Below are 18530 nucleotides of genomic sequence, written 5' to 3'. Positions count from 1 at the left end.
TGTAATCAAGACAAATCAGACTCTTAATTAGTTAAACAGCTGCACAAAAGCCTTAATATAAAACAAGTAAATATTGGAATTTGCATGCTTGCTGGACACCATCTAATAAACACTCTGATATATCGTGGAACTCTTAATATAACATTTTCATGTGTCTTCTTCATCTCGGAATTTCTATTAACTGCGGATGGCGTCCTACTTGCTCCCATTTTTATATCGTTGTTATATATTTTCTGTAATAATTCCCTGTAGCAGGCAAGTGAGACTGCTCATTGTAGACACGGTTTGATTTCCGAAATACCTTGCTGTACCTGGCTATGAATCCGCAAAATCCTTATCAGTTAACTGATACAAACCCTTCCCTATCTCTCCATTGATTTTATACTTCTCCCCAACAGCAAGCTCCTCCGGGATTTCAACATTCCGCTGATAGCATGTAGATATATTATTAATATCCATTTCCTCGCCTATTTCAAGACGCCCCTCCCGAATAATATTCTGATAGCCATCCAAGAAAAGTAACCAAGGCTTATTAGTCTTAAATGCTCTCTATCCAAGATTAAAAGCATCGACTAAATAAAGCATGTCTGTAGACTAAGTGCAGTATTCTTAATAAGCCTCTTTGGATCCTCCTTCCACATATTCGGCTTATTCTGCTTCATCGAATATAATAATCACTTAAAGTCTTCTCGTTTAGAACTTATATCTTCCTTATTATAAGGGCATCGTTTGCAGCCGTGCGTAGGACCAGCCACCTCTGGTAAAATGTCGTACATACGCTGCCAGTTAGAGCCAAAAATTAAAAACTCCACATTGTCAAGCAATGCCCAATATTCTGCACTGTAGAATAAATTGCTATCTCTAGTCCATTCCCTTATTCTGGCATCGGCATCATCGTCTGGATTATAATATGTGCGAAGAACAACAGGATATATATCACTAAACATATTGCTTGCTTGCCAACGAATATTATCGTAAGAACGCCAGGGCCGAAGAATAATATTAATTTCTTCCTCTGCTGGCAGACGTGGAGGGGGATCTTCGAAAATTCCCAGGTTTCGGGAATTTCCTCCATCTCAAGAAACTCCTGAATGAGTCGTTGTCGTTGCTGGTTGGGTTCTTCGGACGAGGAATGAGACCAGTTTCTCTACTGAAGTTAGCGACCATATGAAATAGCCTGTTCACATACATGGAGATCCTACAATCAGATATTGTTCGACAATGATTGTGCCCCAAGGAGGCGGATAATCATCAACTTCTTCCTCCCTTATGAGCGTTAAGGGCGGTTGGAAGAGGAAAATAAAAGGAGGATTTCAGGTAATGGGACCGAGCCTAATATCTGACAAATTCAAGGCTCGAAATTTCGCATTGTTCGGTCGATATCTCGAAGGGGATGGGGGAAGCACTGGTAAAAGAGGCTGAGGATTGAATTTAAAGAGCTGTAAGCAGTGCACCCACGTCTGATGCTGATAAGGCAACCATCAATAGGCGGCCTATTTTTTGATATCTCTCGTGCGTAAAAAATTTTCGGAGTTGCTGGTATGGTAAAGACATTTTCTCTATAGCGGGGCTAGGGTATTGATGTAAATCTGGTAGTGGCATCGATTTTAGTACCTGTATCTTTATCAACTGCTTAGCGGTGAAGAAAAGATGGGCAGACAGGACAATGGGTACATAGCTTAAGATAGGTCGTTAATTTTGAACAGAATTAGAGTTCTGATGAAGCAAGCTTGGATAAAAAGAAATAGTGCCATCTCTAACTAATAGGCAGGGAGGGTTTTATAACACATCGCCGGTATAGAATCATTGACTATTGTCATCCTCAGCAGCAAGCCGTCGTTACCATTGGTAGCAAATGGTGAAAAGTGATACAGAGGGATATAATTGCTGGTAAACTAGCATGGTGTACTTTACTGAGGCTACCTGCTCTAATGCCATATTGAAAATAACACTCCATTCGCCATTTGTCCTCAAAAAGAGAACCAAAGACTCAAAATGCATATTCGTCGTAATAATATCCCAAAAACATAAAACAAAGTAAAATAAAAAACAGCAAGCAAAATTAATAAATTAGGCCAACAAGCTTAATGGCTGATGTATTGGAAAACCGCAGAGACATCTTGTTCTCCTGTCTCCTGTCGTATGAGCAAATCCTGGATCTTGCTTAGTTGACCCTTCTCGCCATCATTCACAAAGTGGTTCCAAGAACTAGTGTCACCGTAAAGCATAGCAGGTGCCTTTATATACTGCGTTCCATCTGGCTTGCACCGCTTGCATTTGAAAGTGTCATGCGTGTCACTCCGAGTCTCCGGTTTAAACTGGAATAATTCACGAAGGGACTCCAAAGAAAAGTGTCGTTCCACGTCTTCGGCCGAATCGACGACACAGGACGAAAGAGATTGTTTGTGCGACTGGCGTTGAAATATCTTCTCCTCAATTGATCCGGTTGCGATGAATCGATAAACAAAACAGTCTTTCTTCTGACCGTCTCGCCAAACTCGTGCCAAAGCCTGTTGGTCTGCAGCCGGGTTCCAATCGGGATCGAAGAGAACGAGGCGGTTTGCACCTATCAGATTTAGGCCACATCCACCAGCCTTGCTGCTGAGGAGGAAGACAAACTCTTCCCCATCTGGATTGTTGAATTTGTCGACAAGTTTCTGCCGTTTGTTCACAGTCATGGTACCATCTAATCTTAATGAGCCGTACCCTCTGGACCTGCAGAGCTTCTCGAATAAATCGAGTGTTTGAGTGTAGTTACTAATGAGGACAATTTTGTCGTTGGTGTCCTGGCGTATGCGTGCAAGCATCCTGTCCAAAACCATCATCTTCCCTGAATACCAGGATTTAATATCTCGATCACGCCCTCTTGCTTCAGGTGAAACGTAGTCATCTGGAAATGTGAACTCGCAGCCTGGAAGGTCACTGGAAAGATTCAGTAGGTCCGGATGGTTGCAAAGCTTTTTCAACAGCCCAATTGCCTTCAAAGGCTGGCTTCCTTTGCCCCTGAGCAAGCTTCTAATCTCCGGGCTCTGGATGAAGTGGTTGTATAAGTCGAGTTGGAACGGTGATAGGTTGCAGAAAACGACATGCTCGTACTTGACTGGCAGATATTTCGACAGTATGTCATTTGTGCGGCGGATGATAAATTTGTTGACAATACCGGAAAGCTCTGCCAGCCGCTCGTCGCCTTTTTTTCTGTCCTCTTCTGTTCCTGCTGCATCTCTTCCTCGAAGAATAGGCAATTCAAATCTTTTCCGAAATTCATTTTGTGACCCCAGCAAGTCCGGGTTGGCGAAATTAAGGAGAGCAAAGTACTCTGAAAGGTCGTTCTGGATGGGGGTTCCAGACAGAATAACGCGGCGTTGCACGTTCAAGCTGTTGAGCGCAGTCCAGGTCAGACTGTCTTTGTTCTTGAGCCGATGACCTTCGTCGCATAGAAGTAGCCCAATCGGGCTGTCTTTCAATGCTTCAACGTATAAACGGAGCGTTTCATAGGACACGATGAGCACGGGCCGCACAACAGAACGACCGGAAGCAATGGCCCATTGCTTGATTTGAGAAGTAAGCTCTGTCTTAGAAGCCTTGCCGTCAACTGCAAATGGCGTGGTGGCATCCTTCCCCAACCATTTCCCTATACCGGTCAATAGATCTCGGGCATAAATTGTAATACAGTTTACCTACCTATCTCATTGGCCCAGTTCCCTACCAAGCTCGACGGGCAAGCAATGATACATTTTTGAATAGTGGTCTTTCCTGCTTCTGGGGATTGCTTGAGAAGGGTCCACATTAACGAAATACATTGAAGCTGGCATTGTTAGTTTTGCTACCCTAGAAATGGCCCAGGTCTGTCATACCGTCTTGCCTAATCCCATCCCATCTGCCATGATACAGCCATGTGCGTTCTTATCGACAACTCCAGTGGTGCAACGATAAAGGAACTAGGTACGGCCTAGATCAGCCAATCGTCTCCCTGGTTTGTAGAAGAATATCTTAAAAAACCTTAACGCCTTCAATTTGATGAGGTCGTAAGACCTTTGCCAGTCTCGGATCAATCACTACCGGAACTCTCGGGCGGGATTCAACCTTCTTCTTAAGCCCAAGGATATCTGCCAAACTCTTGTGTACCAATGGCTCATCCAATTTCTGTTTCGTTTCTTCAGGCTGATCCTCTTCTTTTTTTTTCAGCTCATCGACTGGGTCAATATCATCAACAGTCGGATCATACAATACTATCGCAAACTCTCCACTGGGATCGTGCAGAGGTTTCACAACAAACGTCGCCCCCTGTCTCATGCCCAAAGTCGGTGCCGGCCTGCCTGCATCAAAATTGCTCTGTGATTTATTGATTAACGGTATCCTGAACTTTTGTTTAAATGCCGTCTCCTTATCTTTAGCCTTAAATACGGGAAACCTGTTCACGTCCCTAGTTGCGAGAGCAAGTCGGTCTTCGTTGGTGTACGGCTTCGTGCTATCGTCTTGGACACTTCCATCCGCCCCGGCATAGTTCACTTTTCTTCGCTTCCTTGCCGGTTTCTCCGATGTCCTTGTGGGCGTAGCAGAGCCGGGACACTTGAAAGGCTTTGATAGACGGTCAATAGATAAGGATGCATTGGTTTTGGGGTACTTGGACGATGGCGTGCCCTCGCCATCTTGTCTGGAGATTAGTCGCGGTCGATACCTTAAGAGATTAGCATTGATTCCAGGAATAAATTGGAAACGACTGCCTTACATTGAGCAAAGTTTGGAAGTAGGGATAAAAGCTACTGCATCCGGTTTGCGTGAGAAGAATGTAGTTTGCAGTCGCAGTTATCATGCAGCAATTGATGTCAAACGCGTTTCCTCTGATCTGGACGTGTTGGTACTTTCGGCTTAGAACACCAAACTATCGCGAGGCCACGTGATCTAACATTGCCTCGGTGCCCCGCTGCCCCGAAGTGGCGAACTTAGTAGGGGGTAAATAATTAGACAGCCATGGATTGGTATTTACAATTGCTCATTGCTAAGATCGAGCCTCATGTCGTCAGATTTTTGGGCTGGCTACCTTAGCGGAGCCATTGGAATTATCATTGGGAATCCGCTAGATCTCGTCAAAGTTCGACTACAGGCAGGTTGTGCGGAGGCAAATGCATCTTCCCCGCATGTGCATCTGAACCGCTTCGACAATGTTCGCTCTCTGGTGCGAGGTATGCCCATCGTTGTGGAAAGTCTAGACTCTAGAAAAACAAACTACTAACCCTAATAATAGGCGCTGCCGCTCCCATCCTTGGATATGGGGCCCTCAATGCCCTTCTGTTTGTCGCTTATAATCGATCATTGGTGTTTTTGGATAACTCAGTGACTGATCCCACGAATCCCCAAACCACTACGCTCTGTAAGATATGGATTGCTGGTGCAATAGGTGGAGTGGCTAGCTGGGCTGTCTCTTCCCCGACTGAATTTATCAAATGCCGGGCGCAACTTGACACACGGCCTGGAGTTTCTTCTTGGACTGTTGCCAAAGACATCCTCCAAACCCGTGGTTTGAAGGGCCTGTATTATGGGGGTGCAATAACCTGCGCCAGGGATTCCGTTGGATATGGATTTTAGTATGTTATAATTTTTGAGAACGATCCTTCCTCGAACCTCCTGCGCTAGTTCAACATTGACTAACGCAATGCAGTTTCTGGAGTTACGAATATTGCAAACGCTGTATCACATCCGACGACGATGGCGCTAGAAAAGCTGCTCTAAAAATTCTTCTTTGCGGCGGGGTCGCTGGCGTTGCTACATGGGCCTCAGTGTTTCCCTTGGATGTAATTAAGACGAGACTACAGGCGCAGACCATTGCGATACAACCTGAGAATCGCTTATTATTAAGATCCCAACAGGGGGGTCAGCTGCTAAACTCGTTTCAGCTTTTTAGAGAGACATATCGGGCTGAGGGGCTAAGAGTCTTTTACCGTGGCTTAGGAATCTGCAGCGTGAGGGCATTTATTGTAAATGCCGTTCAAGTAAGTCTCCATCGAAACCTATGAAAGCTAATACCGGGAATACTGATTTAACGGACCAGTGGGCAACATATGAATGGCTTATGAAATCCTTGACCAACTCGTGGACACAAGCACCGCTTCAAGGACTTATGAATGAAGTATATGAGACATGACAAAAACATTTGGCCGCTACTAGCAAACATCCTGTCTGCAGTAATATAGCAAATTTATCATTGATCTACACTCGTCGTGCAGTACATATTTATCCAGCTGGCGAGGTTCTATGATGTATATAATGGCTGGGCTGGTAGTGGTTGTACATAGAGAAAATATATTCTGTTCTGAAGTACCAATTTACCCCTAAAAGGGGCTATGCTTGTTATTCCTGATGACAACAACGCAGAAATTCTATATACCTATATTATGTAAACATTTTTGGTTATTTGCCCTGGAATTGCCGAAAATGGGGAGAAGAAGTAACTCGGAATGCCCTCGGTATCTTCGTGGCTTTGATAAGTGAGACTATTTTACGTTCACATGCCTATTAATACTTAGTATTTGAATTCAGCTGAGGTTACAGCCTCTCTCTCTGTATATGCGCGATAGTTGAGCAGCCGGATACAAGGAGAAGGGCTACCACTTAATACTGCATATGCTTCTTAATTACTTCTTTCCACCCACTAATTAGCTTTCAATGGGCAATTTTCCCTAGGCAAGAAGAACAGACCAATAAGACAACGGCAAAAACAAGCAGGATGGATTTAGCCCGTGTATCTGACAATTCAATTGCGTACATTGGCTCTATGGATAGGGTTGTATTATTGCGGCTTGTAAATGAATTTCTTCTTAATGGAGTACAAGTGAGCTGATTTGAGTGGGGCCTTTCTATACATACTCCGAGAAACGGCGCTTTGAAAAGGGTTTCCGTACCACAAACCAGCGTACTCGGTAAATCTGTCGAAGACAGGCGGTTTTCGGCAAAATGTGGTTTCACGTGTTGCCCCAGATTGCGCTGGTTGCTGATTGGATGACAAGTTTGCTATGAGCTCAACCAATCAGATTGCCTTCGAGACAACGACAGCGAGATATACGAAAATTTTTCTTGATGAAGCCTCCTTGTTTTGGCACAGAGCCCTCCCAAACAAGGTGTGAATATCTTCTGCCCCGTAATGAATTCTACCGAAGCAGATGCCTATTAATTATGAGCTGACCCTGGGGATTTATTCCTCCATGTCGACCTCAGGCTCTTTCGAACGTTCACCATTATCTGTGCGCAAACCCACGACAGCTTCAGCGAGTTTTTGTGTATGAGGTTCCTCACGTAGTATGCGGAGTCTGCAATTGATAAAGCAAACGGTTCGAGTTAGCATATAAGACTGCAGGGTAACTATAGCGCAGAACAAAATTACTTGACTCTGAAAACTGACCTTCGTTTATGGTTTTTGCCCTTTCTATGTGCAACTAAGTTGTGCTCGCTTTCAAACCATTTGGAGCACTCAACACAATAATGTTTCCCTAGACCTGGAAGATCTTCCGCATCTTTTGTTGCTTTGTACTGCGACAAATGCTTGGGGGATTCAATATCAGCCCGGACTTGGTCATAACCCCTGCAGACACATTACATGTTGTTAGTGTGATGAAACAGGAAGGATTGAGCGACATAATTGTAAGATAAAATTAGAGCGCAGTACCTAGTCAGACGCTTCGTCTTGATTCTTCTTACAGGTGCCATATTTGATGCCTGTTTTCCAAAAGTGGTCTGAATCAGGTTTGGTGAGAGTCGCCAAACGATTATCACCGATATACGGAATGAAACTGGAGCTTTAGTTGCGAGTGCGGGTCGTCTTGATGGAAATTTCCGCCCGATTGTGCGAAAGAATTTCACGAAACATGTCGCTCGCTATTGGCCACAGCCTGCCTGGTCTTGGTCCCCTGGTCCACGGATGTGCCATCGGTAGGCCTCGGCTCAGACTCGGGTCAGTCCGCACATTGGCGGTCGTACGGTCACCTTTCCGCCCTTCGTAATTTATGACGTTACTACTTTTCGGCACACTACTCCCGTTCAGACTAGGATTACCCATTTGCGTTTCAAGGGAAATAATACAATGGATACACTATTACTACTAGGATTCCAAACATCTGTGTATATATACTGTCATGAATTGCAATGGAATCGAGCAATTTGGGATATCTATGTCATAGTGAGGTTGGAATTCAACGGAGTGTGGATTACCACGAATCCATGATGTAGGTTGGAGTCTCCCTGGGAATAAAAGAATGTAATCATGTGAGCTTGATTGGCCGACTGCATGGCTACCCGCCTCACATGCGCCGGTCCACCCGACAGGGTCAGGTTGGTAACGTTACCATCCACGTATTGCTGGTTGCATGGCTAAATAATGAGTACTCGTACTGTTAATACATCCCTGACGGCATATTGACGGCAAAGGGGCTCCATTGAATTAAGAAACGATCTTACAGCTCCGAGGAATAGCATTCTGTTTATTGGAGAGTAGATTGAATTCCAACCTAGTTTAACAGGGACAATTTTTCTTCTGCGCTTGCTGTCTAGATACTACGGAGTATCAAGTCGCAAAGGAGCAGTCGTGCCGGTTGGGTTGCCCAGCCACACTTCCTTGTCTCCGGGTTGGTAACTGGGTGCCCCGAAAGCGTACAGCTCCTGTATTGTCATGAGCGGTTACGCCGGTTCAGTCAGCCAAAGAATTCTTTCCCACTCTAAAAACACCAAGCTTCCTTTTATCTACTCCATTCCCTTTTATTCTTAAACTCTCCTTCTTTTCTTTCTCTCCCTCTCCACTCCAATCCTGCTGCTTCCACTGATTGAAGCCAGCTTCTTTTGCTGCTTTGAATTAGCTCTCATTGGATGTGTTGAGGCCTTGACCACCTCCCATAGAGAGCTTCCATCATGATCTCCACAAGGCTCGCGCGCATGGGTGCGCTGGTACGTCTCCCCTCCATTTTTGCTCTTATGAGCATGGTAGAGCCCCCCCTACGTTAAGCGGTGACTATTAGCTTGCATGGGCTTGAGGCTTCTGAAACAGTGCTGACTATGTTTTCCTGCAGGCCCCTAAGTCCCGCCTTGTAAGCTCTCTTGCTCGTTCTCCGTAACAGGTGACAAGTGCACTGCGAGAAAATTGCAGCGACCTTGCGCTCCGCTGAGACCAGGTACTGATATGTTATACAGCTCCTTGGGACCCGGGGTCTGGCCACTGTCAGCGATTCGCCCCTCGACAAGAAAGTTGAGATGGCCAATTCGGAGAAGGTGAGTGGTGTCAAATTCCCACCGGTTGTATCTGGATAGGCGGATATTTCCGTATTCGGAAAGCAGCATTTTACTGATGACATTTTTTAGGGCAACTACATTAACTACAAGTATGGTGGAACCTTGATCCTATTTATTCCGTTGGAAGCCTTTCACTCCCCTTTTTTGAAAGGGCTTTATTAAAAAAAAAAAAGAACAAATAATAAGTTGAGAGACAGAATATTGGCTAACATGTTCGTCAAAAATTTAGGAAGATGTCTGAGAACTTGGAAATTGTTCGCCGTCGTCTGAGCCGTCCTCTCACCTACGCCGAGAAGGTCTTGTACTCTCACCTCGACGACCCTCACGGCCAGGATATTCAGCGTGGTACCTCCTACCTTAAGCTGCGCCCCGACCGTGTGGCTTGCCAGGATGCCACCGCTCAGATGGCCATCCTTCAATTCATGTCCGCTGGAATGCCGTCGGTTGCCACCCCTACCACTGTCCACTGCGACCACTTGATTGAAGCTCAGATTGGCGGAGAGAAGGATCTTGCTCGTGCCAATGAAATCAACAAGGAGGTCTATGACTTCCTGGCCTCTGCTACTGCTAAGTACAACATTGGTTTCTGGAAGCCTGGTTCCGGTATCATTCATCAGATCGTTTTGGAGAACTACGCTTTCCCCGGTGGTCTTATGATTGGTACTGACTCCCACACTCCCAATGCTGGCGGTCTTGCCATGGCTGCTATTGGTGTTGGTGGTGCCGACGCTGTCGATGTCATGGCCGGACTTCCTTGGGAATTGAAGGCCCCTAAGGTTATCGGTGTTAAGCTTACCGGTGAGATGTCCGGATGGACTACTCCTAAGGATATCATCCTTAAGGTTGCCGGTCTTCTCACTGTAAAGGGTGGTACTGGTGCCATCATTGAGTATCACGGTCCTGGTGTTAACTCCCTGTCCTGTACTGGTATGGGAACCATCTGTAACATGGGTGCTGAAATCGGTGCCACTACCTCCATGTTCCCCTTTAACGACCGCATGTACGACTACCTGCGTGCCACTAAGCGTCAGCACATTGGCGAGTTCGCTCGTTCGTACGCTAAGGAGCTCCGCGAAGATGAGGGCGCTGAATACGACCAGCTGATTGAGATTAACCTGTCGGAGCTTGAGCCTCATGTCAACGGGCCTTTCACCCCCGATCTCGCTACTCCCATCTCCAAATTCAAGGAGGCCGTGGAGGCCAACAAGTGGCCTGAGGAGCTCAAGGTCGGTCTCATTGGCTCCTGCACCAACTCCTCGTACGAGGATATGTCCCGTGCTGCCTCCATCGCTCGGGATGCCCTTGACCACGGAATCAAGTCCAAGTCTCTTTTCACTGTTACCCCCGGTTCCGAGCAGATTCGTGCCACGATTGAGCGTGACGGCCAGCTGCAGACTTTGGAAGAATTTGGTGGTGTCATTCTCGCCAACGCCTGCGGTCCTTGTATTGGACAGTGGGACCGCAAGGACGTTAAGAAGGGCGAGCCCAACTCCATCATTTCCTCCTACAACCGTAACTTTACCGGCCGTAACGATGCCAACCCTGCCACCCACGCGTTTGTCGCATCTCCCGACCTGGTCGTTGCTATGACCGTTGCGGGGACTCTCAAGTTCAACCCCCTTACAGATAAACTGAAGGATAAGGATGGCAACGAGTTCATGCTCAAGCCTCCCTCCGGTGAGGGTCTTCCTGCTAATGGATATGACCCTGGCCGTGACACCTACCAGGCCCCTCCTGCGGACCGTGCTAGCGTCAATGTTGCTGTCTCTCCCTCTAGCGACCGCCTGCAAGTACTTGCTGGATTCCAGGCTTGGGATGGAAAGGATGCTACCAACATTCCTATCCTGATCAAGTGCCAGGGCAAGACCACCACTGACCACATTTCCATGGCTGGCCCATGGTTAAAGTACCGTGGACATCTTGACAACATCTCCAACAATATGCTGATCGGTGCTATGAACGCCGAGAACGGCGAGGCCAACAAGGTTAAGAACGCCTTTACTGGTGCCTACGATGCTGTCCCCGCTACTGCTCGCGACTACAAGGCTCGTGGTGTTAAGTGGGTTGTTATCGGTGACTGGAACTACGGCGAAGGTAGCTCTCGTGAGCATGCTGCTTTGGAGCCTAGACACCTTGGTGGACTTGCTATTATCACTCGCAGCTTTGCCCGTATTCATGAGACCAACTTGAAGAAGCAGGGTATGCTTCCTCTGACCTTCTCCGACCCCGCCGACTACGACAAGATCCAACCCACCGATACCGTTGATCTGCTCTGTACTGAACTCGAGGTCGGCAAGCCCATGACTCTCCGTGTCCACCCCAAGGACGGCGCTTCCTTCGATGTTAAACTGAGCCACACCTTCAACGAGTCCCAAATACAGTGGTTCAAGGATGGCTCCGCTCTTAACACCATGTCTCGCAAGGCTAGTAACTAAATTAATAGTTACGGCATACACGACGCCTAAGCCTTATTTATTTGGGCTGAAGCTTCGATGTGTAAAATATGATTTATCTGTTTCTATCGATCAAGAGGAGGCATTTCGCCCCAACGACTTACGGGATGCCAGGTGACCCGCACTCGTAGGGGTAGGTGATTAGCTCCCTGCACGTCATCGCACTGGGGATATTAGCGGCTGCTAATGGTATTTCTTTATGATGGGAAATGTGGAGTCGAGTTCAAAAAATTTAACGATCTGCTTATTTATTTGCCTCTGCCTTTGCTTTGTACTCTGAGTTTGGGGACTACATGGATATAGTCTTGGCTTTTTTTTTTTTTATATTTATATCACCTGTATGTTAAGGACTGCATCCATACCATATTTCCTTCTGTTCACCTTGGTTTACTCCGTCCAATTCCTTTCTGCATGGTCAATTGACAGAATATCTTCGTCCGTAGTCCCCTTCGACAACTCAACGACAATGCTTAAACCAATTCATACGTGTGCAGGATCTATGAAGCGCTTAAATCACGAACATTTTGATGTGGCTGACATAAGATTGCGTGCTCTTAACCTAGTACTAACTACCGAGGGACCCGACTCCGCGTGTTTGCCCCGCTTTGTTAGATAGCATCATATCTTGTATGTAGTTTCAATCCCTCGTTTTCCCTCGAGAACTACCCGGCCTGTGAGCTACAGCCGTTCATGAACCACTCTTGAAAGTGCTGTTTGATTTGATTCATGCACGATTGATGCCCAGTTATGGCCACTCAACTCGTTCCTTTACCGGAAGTGGAGAGGCTAAGTGCTTCGGTGGTGAGGATATTAGGTGGAAATCCTGGCAAGGTAGGTTAGCATTATGTCGTTCATGGTCCTACACGAATCCCAGAATCTCTGTCTCTTTCCAGATCTTTCGTAGCGCAGAGAGAGATGGGAGTGATTTTCTTTTTCCTTTTCCTTTTCTTTTTCTTTTTCTCTTCCCCCCCCCTTTTTGTCCACATGCTGAACCCCAGCAATAGTTCACGCTCCAAGGTAGACCTTTTCATACCCGTGTTTTCGGGATCTCACGACCTGACGTACATTTATCTAGGAACGAACACATACCTGATCGGTCGAGGGCATCAACGGATTCTCATTGACACAGGTGAAGGCAAACCTACCTGGGCATCTCAACTTCAAGCCATACTATCGCAAGAAAATGCGACGGTGCACAAGGCGCTCCTTACACATTGGCACGGCGACCATGTCAATGGAATTCCAGACCTGCTGAAGATTTGCCCCAAAGTAACTGTTTACAAACGCCAACCGGAAGAAGGACAGGAAGACATTGAAGACGGTCAGGTCTTCAGTGTTGAAGGAGCCACTCTGAGAGCTTTTCATACACCCGGTCATACGGTTGATCATATGGCGTTTATCCTCGAGGAGGAAGATGCCCTCTTTACAGGGGATAGTAAGTCGTGTTTTTGTCTCTTTCTTTTTCTTTTTCTTTTCTTTTTCTTTCTTTTTCTTCCTTTCTTTCCTTTTCCTTTCTGGTCTAGATTAAGTAGATTATGGACTAATTTTACTTCTCGCTAGATGTTTTGGGGCACGGGACTGCTGTATTTGAAGATTTGAAAGTCTACTTGAACAGCCTGCAACGAATGCAGAACCGGGTTGCTGGACGCGCGTATCCCGGCCATGGGGCAGTGATTGAGAACGCCACCACAAGGGTTACCGAATACATCAAGCATCGACAACAGCGGGAAGATGAGGTGATTCGGGTCTTGCGATATGGCGGACTGGACGTCAACGATGAACAATCCCCAGAAAGGAAGCCATCCATGTCCCCTATTGAGTTGGTCAAGGTGATTTATCGAGATGTCCCGGAAAGTCTTCACCTGCCTGCGTCGCACGGAATCCTGCAGGTATTGATGAAATTAGAGGCCGAAGGGAGGACAACCCACGACACGAAGACCGGCAAATGGAGATTGGTGGATAAGTCTACACTGTGATTGCACCTAGACGACGCCCACGGTGGCTGGATCTGATGCAGGACACACATAGTGCTGTATGTGCAGGGGGGGAAAGAAAGGGCCGCAATGCATTATAACTCAAGAACAAAGGAAACTAAGGTAAGACGGAGTATGGGGTAGGAATAGATTTATCTCTTTATGAGGAATCAATTGTAGTATTTACTAAATACTAAACAAACCTAAGGTAGTTTTAGTGGCTACTGGTGGGGTCACCGCACTCGCATCTGACCTCATTGCCTAGACTTTCCGCCCAGTACCACCTTCCTTTCATCCCTGCTGCCCCCTCCACTATCACCATCGTCTTGTCTGGCCCCTTCGGACGTCAACTGATCTGCTCATTTCTTTCTTGCCCAATCTCGCCCGGCAAAATTGAAAAGATACATGAAAGGGCACAGGTTTGGTCGATGAGCTTGCTAGTGAAGAGCCTGTATGACCTACCGCTTACCGTATTAGCAACCGTTGTTTTCTTGCTCAGACTTGGATCGCTTTGGTCTACGCGCTTGGCCGACTTCTAGGCTCCGAGTCTGAGGTCACTTACGTCCTATTGTCTCTTTGCCCCCCGGCGGGCTGCCTTGGACAGACAGCTAGCTGTCGCCCCGACCACGGCGAGCTGGTCTTGATTCACGCCGCGTACTCGATTCCCATATCCATCGGTCTTTGCCGGGTATATCGGACCGTACTATTTCTTTCTTCCTTTTTTGACCTGAGTTTGCAACTATTTTCAATTTTGTCTTATTTCCCTGGAGAGATCCTGATTCTTTCTTTGCATCTTTATAGGCACTTGCGAGTTTTCTATTTTCATTTTAAATATTCTTTGTGCATCTAACAGTAGAGTTTGGTATCTGTCCTCGAGCTTAATTCCGCTTGATAATTGCCTGTCTTCGCGGGTTACTATCGCATATACAAGCCTCTGATCCTGTCGCTGAGATGCCGTCCCTTGAAACCTCTACAAAAAATGACGCAAGGCTGCTCCTTGTCTCAAATCGATTACCCATAACCATAAAACGCTCAGAGGATGGCAGGTATGATTTCTCCATGTCATCAGGTGGCTTGGTCAGTGGCCTCAGCGGCCTGTCGAAATCCACGACCTTCCAATGGTACGGTTGGCCCGGGTTGGAGGTTCCCGAAGAGGAGGTTCCTGTTGTCAAACAGCGGTTGAAGGACGAGTACGGGGCCATCCCAGTGTTCATTGATGATGATCTTGCGGATCGCCATTATAATGGCTTTTCTAGTTAGTCCATCTTTTTGCGCTCTGGAGTCCGCAGCACCAATGTTTTCATGGAAAAGCTCGGATTGGGTTTTATGCTGACAAGCTCCTTATATTAAATAGATTCGATTTTGTGGCCCCTTTTCCACTACCACCCAGGTGAAATTACCTTTGACGAATCCGCTTGGGAAGCATACAAGGAGGCCAACCGCCTTTTTGCCAAGGCAGTCGCGAAGGAGGTTCAGGACGGCGACTTGATCTGGGTACACGATTACCACTTGATGCTTCTCCCTGAGATGCTTCGGGAGGAAATTGGAGGCAAAAAGGAGAATGTTAAGATTGGGTTCTTCCTCCACACACCTTTTCCAAGCAGTGAGATTTATAGGATTCTCCCGGTCCGGAATGAACTGTTACTAGGAGTCCTCCACTGCGATCTCATAGGCTTTCATACCTACGATTATACACGACATTTCCTGAGTGCTTGCTCGCGTCTGTTGTACGATGAGTCCCATCTCCGAATTGTCACATATGGCGGCTAACATGGTTTCCTCAGAGGGTTGGCAACAACTCCCAATGGTATAGAGTTCCAAGGCAAGATTATTGCTTGTGGCGCATTCCCGATCGGCATTGACCCGGAAAAATTCCAGGAGGGCCTTAAGAAGGAAAAAGTCCAGAAACGGATTGCAATGCTGGAACAAAAGTTTCAGGGGGTGAAGCTTATGGTTGGCGTTGATCGCCTTGACTATATAAAGGGTGTCCCTCAGAAGCTGCATGCTTTTGAGGTATTCCTTAGTGACCATCCGGAATGGGTGGGGAAAGTTGTCCTGGTGCAGGTCGCGGTGCCTAGCAGACAGGACGTGGAAGAGTATCAAAATTTGAGGGCAGTAGTAAACGAGCTCGTGGGTCGGATCAATGGCAAATTCGGTGGGTTTTAATTAAGATGACTCTCACGAATAATGGCTGACGTGTGACAGGCACGGTTGAATTCATGCCTATTCATTTCCTGCACAAGTCGGTCAATTTTGATGAACTGCTTGCCCTCTATGCTGTGTCAGATGCTTGTATCGTTTCGTCTACTCGAGATGGCATGAACCTTGTTGCCTATGAATATATCGCCGCTCAGCAAAATCGCCATGGTGTTTTGGTGCTCTCGGAATTTGCCGGTGCAGCCCAGAGCCTGAACGGTAGCATAATAATCAATCCTTGGAACACCGAGGAACTTGCTGGGGCTTACCAGGAAGCTGTTACAATGAGTGATGAACAGAGAGCTCTGAATTTCTCTAAGTTGGATAAATACGTCAAAAAGTACACAAGGTACGATTCCATATGGCCTGCATGTAAATCGGGATACGGAGCTAATCCATTCAAGCGCCTTCTGGGGCCAGTCATTTGTCACGGAGTTGACTAGAATTTCGGCCCATTCTGCAGAGAAGTTTCAGTCCAAAAAAGCTGTTACAGGGGACAGTAGCCATGCGGAAGAACATAGTGTTAGTGGTGCAGGAGTTCAAGGAAATGGTATCTTGTCGGCACCGTCAACGTCATGATTCTCCCCGTCCTATTCTCGACTGGGATGCAACGCAAACGTGTGAATGAATAATATCTTAGGTTATGGCCCTCTTTCCTTTTCTGTTACCTTTCTTAATGGCCAACAAGTACTTGGTGCGGCAAAACGTGTTTGCTTTGGCCATCTTTCTCGGTTTCTCCTACGGGATATATGATATTAATTCTAGGTTCTAGTTAGATTGTGTGGATGGGTATTATATAAGGCTCGGTGTTGGTGTTTGTACAAAAAGCATCCTGTTTTTAGCCATATGATTTAACCAAGCAGATATCTCAATTCACGTCGTTTATTATTGAATGGTTTATTGAATGACCCGCAATTACGTTCATATATTTATAAACCTTATGGATCAGGTTCATCGTCCAATGTTTTGTGCAGTACGTGCGTACATATGACCTTGGCTGGGCCGCTGGAATAACTGGTCCATCCGAATCTCCCGATGGAAGTTGCAAACAGTGCAAACACGTTGAGGGAAATTCTTAGTCTTGCTGCGGGTTTGACGGCAACTCCATAACAAGACAGCTCGACCAAATCAACACCCTCGGGTTAGCCTCGCGTTTGAAGGAGTTATTGCCTGGATCTCCTCACCGGTCAATCAGAGATTCCGGCCTTTTCCTGTTTACCGGCTCTAAGGTAGGACTTCAACGGGACTGTTTTCTTTGACAAGATTATTTGTACCTGGGAGGAGCACACGACCGGTTTTTTTTTTTTAAAAAAAAGGGGGGGTTCGCATACACACATATCATGCCTCTGAGAAGCATTCTAAGGGCAATACAGCCCTTGCGATCATCTATCGTCAAATCGGCGACGAATTCAGCACCAGCTACGCACCAACTCCAGTTCTCCAAACCAAGTATCATTTCTGGACTTGCGCTCTTCCGACGATCGAATTCTTCTACTACTTCTGCTAAGCAACAAGAATCGCCATCCACCCCATCTTTTGTCTCTCCTCTCCGCGTCTACCCCTATAAGCTCAAGACCGGCACCGTCGAAACGGTTGGCCGGATGGATCGGACTGTCCGCGTTAGTCACCGACATACCTCCTGGGACCCGCATCTTCGCAAATCCTATCCCAGGTTGACGACATTTATGGTGTCGGATCCGAAAAACTCCCTGCGCGAGGGCGATGTGATTGAGTTCTCCTCCGGATACCCAAAGAGTCGGCATGTGCGTCATGTGGTAGAGCGAATCATTGCGCCCTACGGAACGAATATTGAAGATAGGCCACCAGTGATGACACGCGAAGAGAGAGAGGCCGAGCGAGCGGCCAAGAGGGCAGCCAAGTTGCAGCGTAGGGAAGCCCGGGGTTTGGAGAGTGGTGGTAAGGAGCACGTGGGTCGGATCAAGCGGTTGATCCGCGAGAGAACTGACACCGGCGTGGAATAGATACCAGTTTATTTTCTCATCTCCGTTGTCTAGTTGGCCAGTGTTTCATTAGATGTATGGGATGGAGAAGAAGGCGAGGGTTGAGTGCTTCGTGTCCCGATATTGATGGCTCCTGTGTATATTATACTGTCATTATGCATACTCATGCTGCTGTTTTAATCTATCTTGTCTATTGTATAGCCGGCACATGTCATAGCGAGGTGACATTATTGACTCATCATAGGCTGCTATAGAAAATGTTATACACACATTAAGAGCTGGGCGGTGAGAACAAGAGGGACGGTGGAATACTGCCGGATAATGGGCGCCAAGCCCGCTCTTTGGGTCGCGAAGTCACCCCAGCGACTTGTCGGTTGTTTACTCTCTCCGACTTCCACTCTTTCAACGGTCTTGCTAGCTTTATCACCAACTCACCCCACCTCTCACTACCTGGTGCCATAATATCTTGAACATCCGAAAGCTGGACACCTCACTGCGCCGATATAAACACCGTTCTCTGCATTGGATGTCCGTCGTTCTCTTCACACACTATCCCCTGCCCGACCATACGCAAGATCTGCAAACATCTGCAAGCCTAAGGTATGTATATATATGAATGCATACAGTAAATAGTCCCACCACTGTCAGATGTGTTATGCTCGTTACCTAAATCT

At 46.8% G+C, this 18530-nt stretch overlaps 6 protein-coding genes across 6 annotated transcripts; 5 read left to right on the top strand and 1 right to left on the bottom strand.

Moving 5' to 3' along the window:
* Nucleotides 1–2084: 2084 nt before the first annotated feature.
* On the bottom strand, nucleotides 2085–4769 carry RAD54 (DNA-dependent ATPase RAD54; the record flags this gene model as incomplete). Its single annotated transcript, XM_033567120.1, has 5 exons — nucleotides 2085–3631; nucleotides 3682–3805; nucleotides 3855–3938; nucleotides 4000–4654; nucleotides 4765–4769. The coding sequence occupies 5 exons, from the start codon at nucleotides 4767–4769 to the stop codon at nucleotides 2085–2087; spliced, it is 2415 nt and encodes an 804-aa protein (XP_033429115.1).
* A 245-nt stretch (nucleotides 4770–5014) lies between these two features.
* On the top strand, nucleotides 5015–6142 carry ATNIH1004_002427 (putative mitochondrial carrier protein; the record flags this gene model as incomplete). The annotated part of the gene is made up of 4 exons (XM_033567119.1): nucleotides 5015–5183; nucleotides 5246–5585; nucleotides 5660–5990; nucleotides 6050–6142. 4 exons carry the CDS (start codon nucleotides 5015–5017, stop codon nucleotides 6140–6142), a joined length of 933 nt encoding a protein of 310 aa, XP_033429114.1.
* Nucleotides 6143–8895: 2753 nt separating this feature from the next.
* Nucleotides 8896–11708, top strand: acoA (aconitate hydratase ACO1; the record flags this gene model as incomplete). The annotated part of the gene is made up of 5 exons (XM_033567118.1): nucleotides 8896–8931; nucleotides 9054–9071; nucleotides 9175–9252; nucleotides 9343–9362; nucleotides 9503–11708. The coding sequence occupies 5 exons, from the start codon at nucleotides 8896–8898 to the stop codon at nucleotides 11706–11708; spliced, it is 2358 nt and encodes a 785-aa protein (XP_033429113.1).
* Nucleotides 11709–12710: 1002 nt separating this feature from the next.
* Nucleotides 12711–13702, top strand: ATNIH1004_002425 (putative metallo-beta-lactamase domain protein; the record flags this gene model as incomplete). Its single annotated transcript, XM_033567117.1, has 2 exons — nucleotides 12711–13161; nucleotides 13287–13702. 2 exons carry the CDS (start codon nucleotides 12711–12713, stop codon nucleotides 13700–13702), a joined length of 867 nt encoding a protein of 288 aa, XP_033429112.1.
* A 948-nt stretch (nucleotides 13703–14650) lies between these two features.
* Nucleotides 14651–16474, top strand: TPS1_1 (glycosyltransferase family 20 protein; the record flags this gene model as incomplete). Its single annotated transcript, XM_033567116.1, has 5 exons — nucleotides 14651–14954; nucleotides 15054–15426; nucleotides 15484–15854; nucleotides 15905–16244; nucleotides 16300–16474. 5 exons carry the CDS (start codon nucleotides 14651–14653, stop codon nucleotides 16472–16474), a joined length of 1563 nt encoding a protein of 520 aa, XP_033429111.1.
* Nucleotides 16475–17235: 761 nt separating this feature from the next.
* Nucleotides 17236–17877, top strand: ATNIH1004_002423 (uS17 family ribosomal protein; the record flags this gene model as incomplete). Its single annotated transcript, XM_033567115.1, has 1 exon — nucleotides 17236–17877. One exon carries the CDS (start codon nucleotides 17236–17238, stop codon nucleotides 17875–17877), a length of 642 nt encoding a protein of 213 aa, XP_033429110.1.
* Between the last annotated feature and the right edge of the window lie 653 nt (nucleotides 17878–18530).

This window comes from Aspergillus tanneri, assembly GCF_003426965.1.
Source record: "Aspergillus tanneri strain NIH1004 chromosome Unknown AapTan_1_pilon_pilon_pilon, whole genome shotgun sequence".
NCBI classification, from domain to species: Eukaryota; Fungi; Ascomycota; class Eurotiomycetes; order Eurotiales; family Aspergillaceae; genus Aspergillus; species Aspergillus tanneri.
This window is presented reverse-complemented; position numbering and strand designations above follow the sequence as displayed.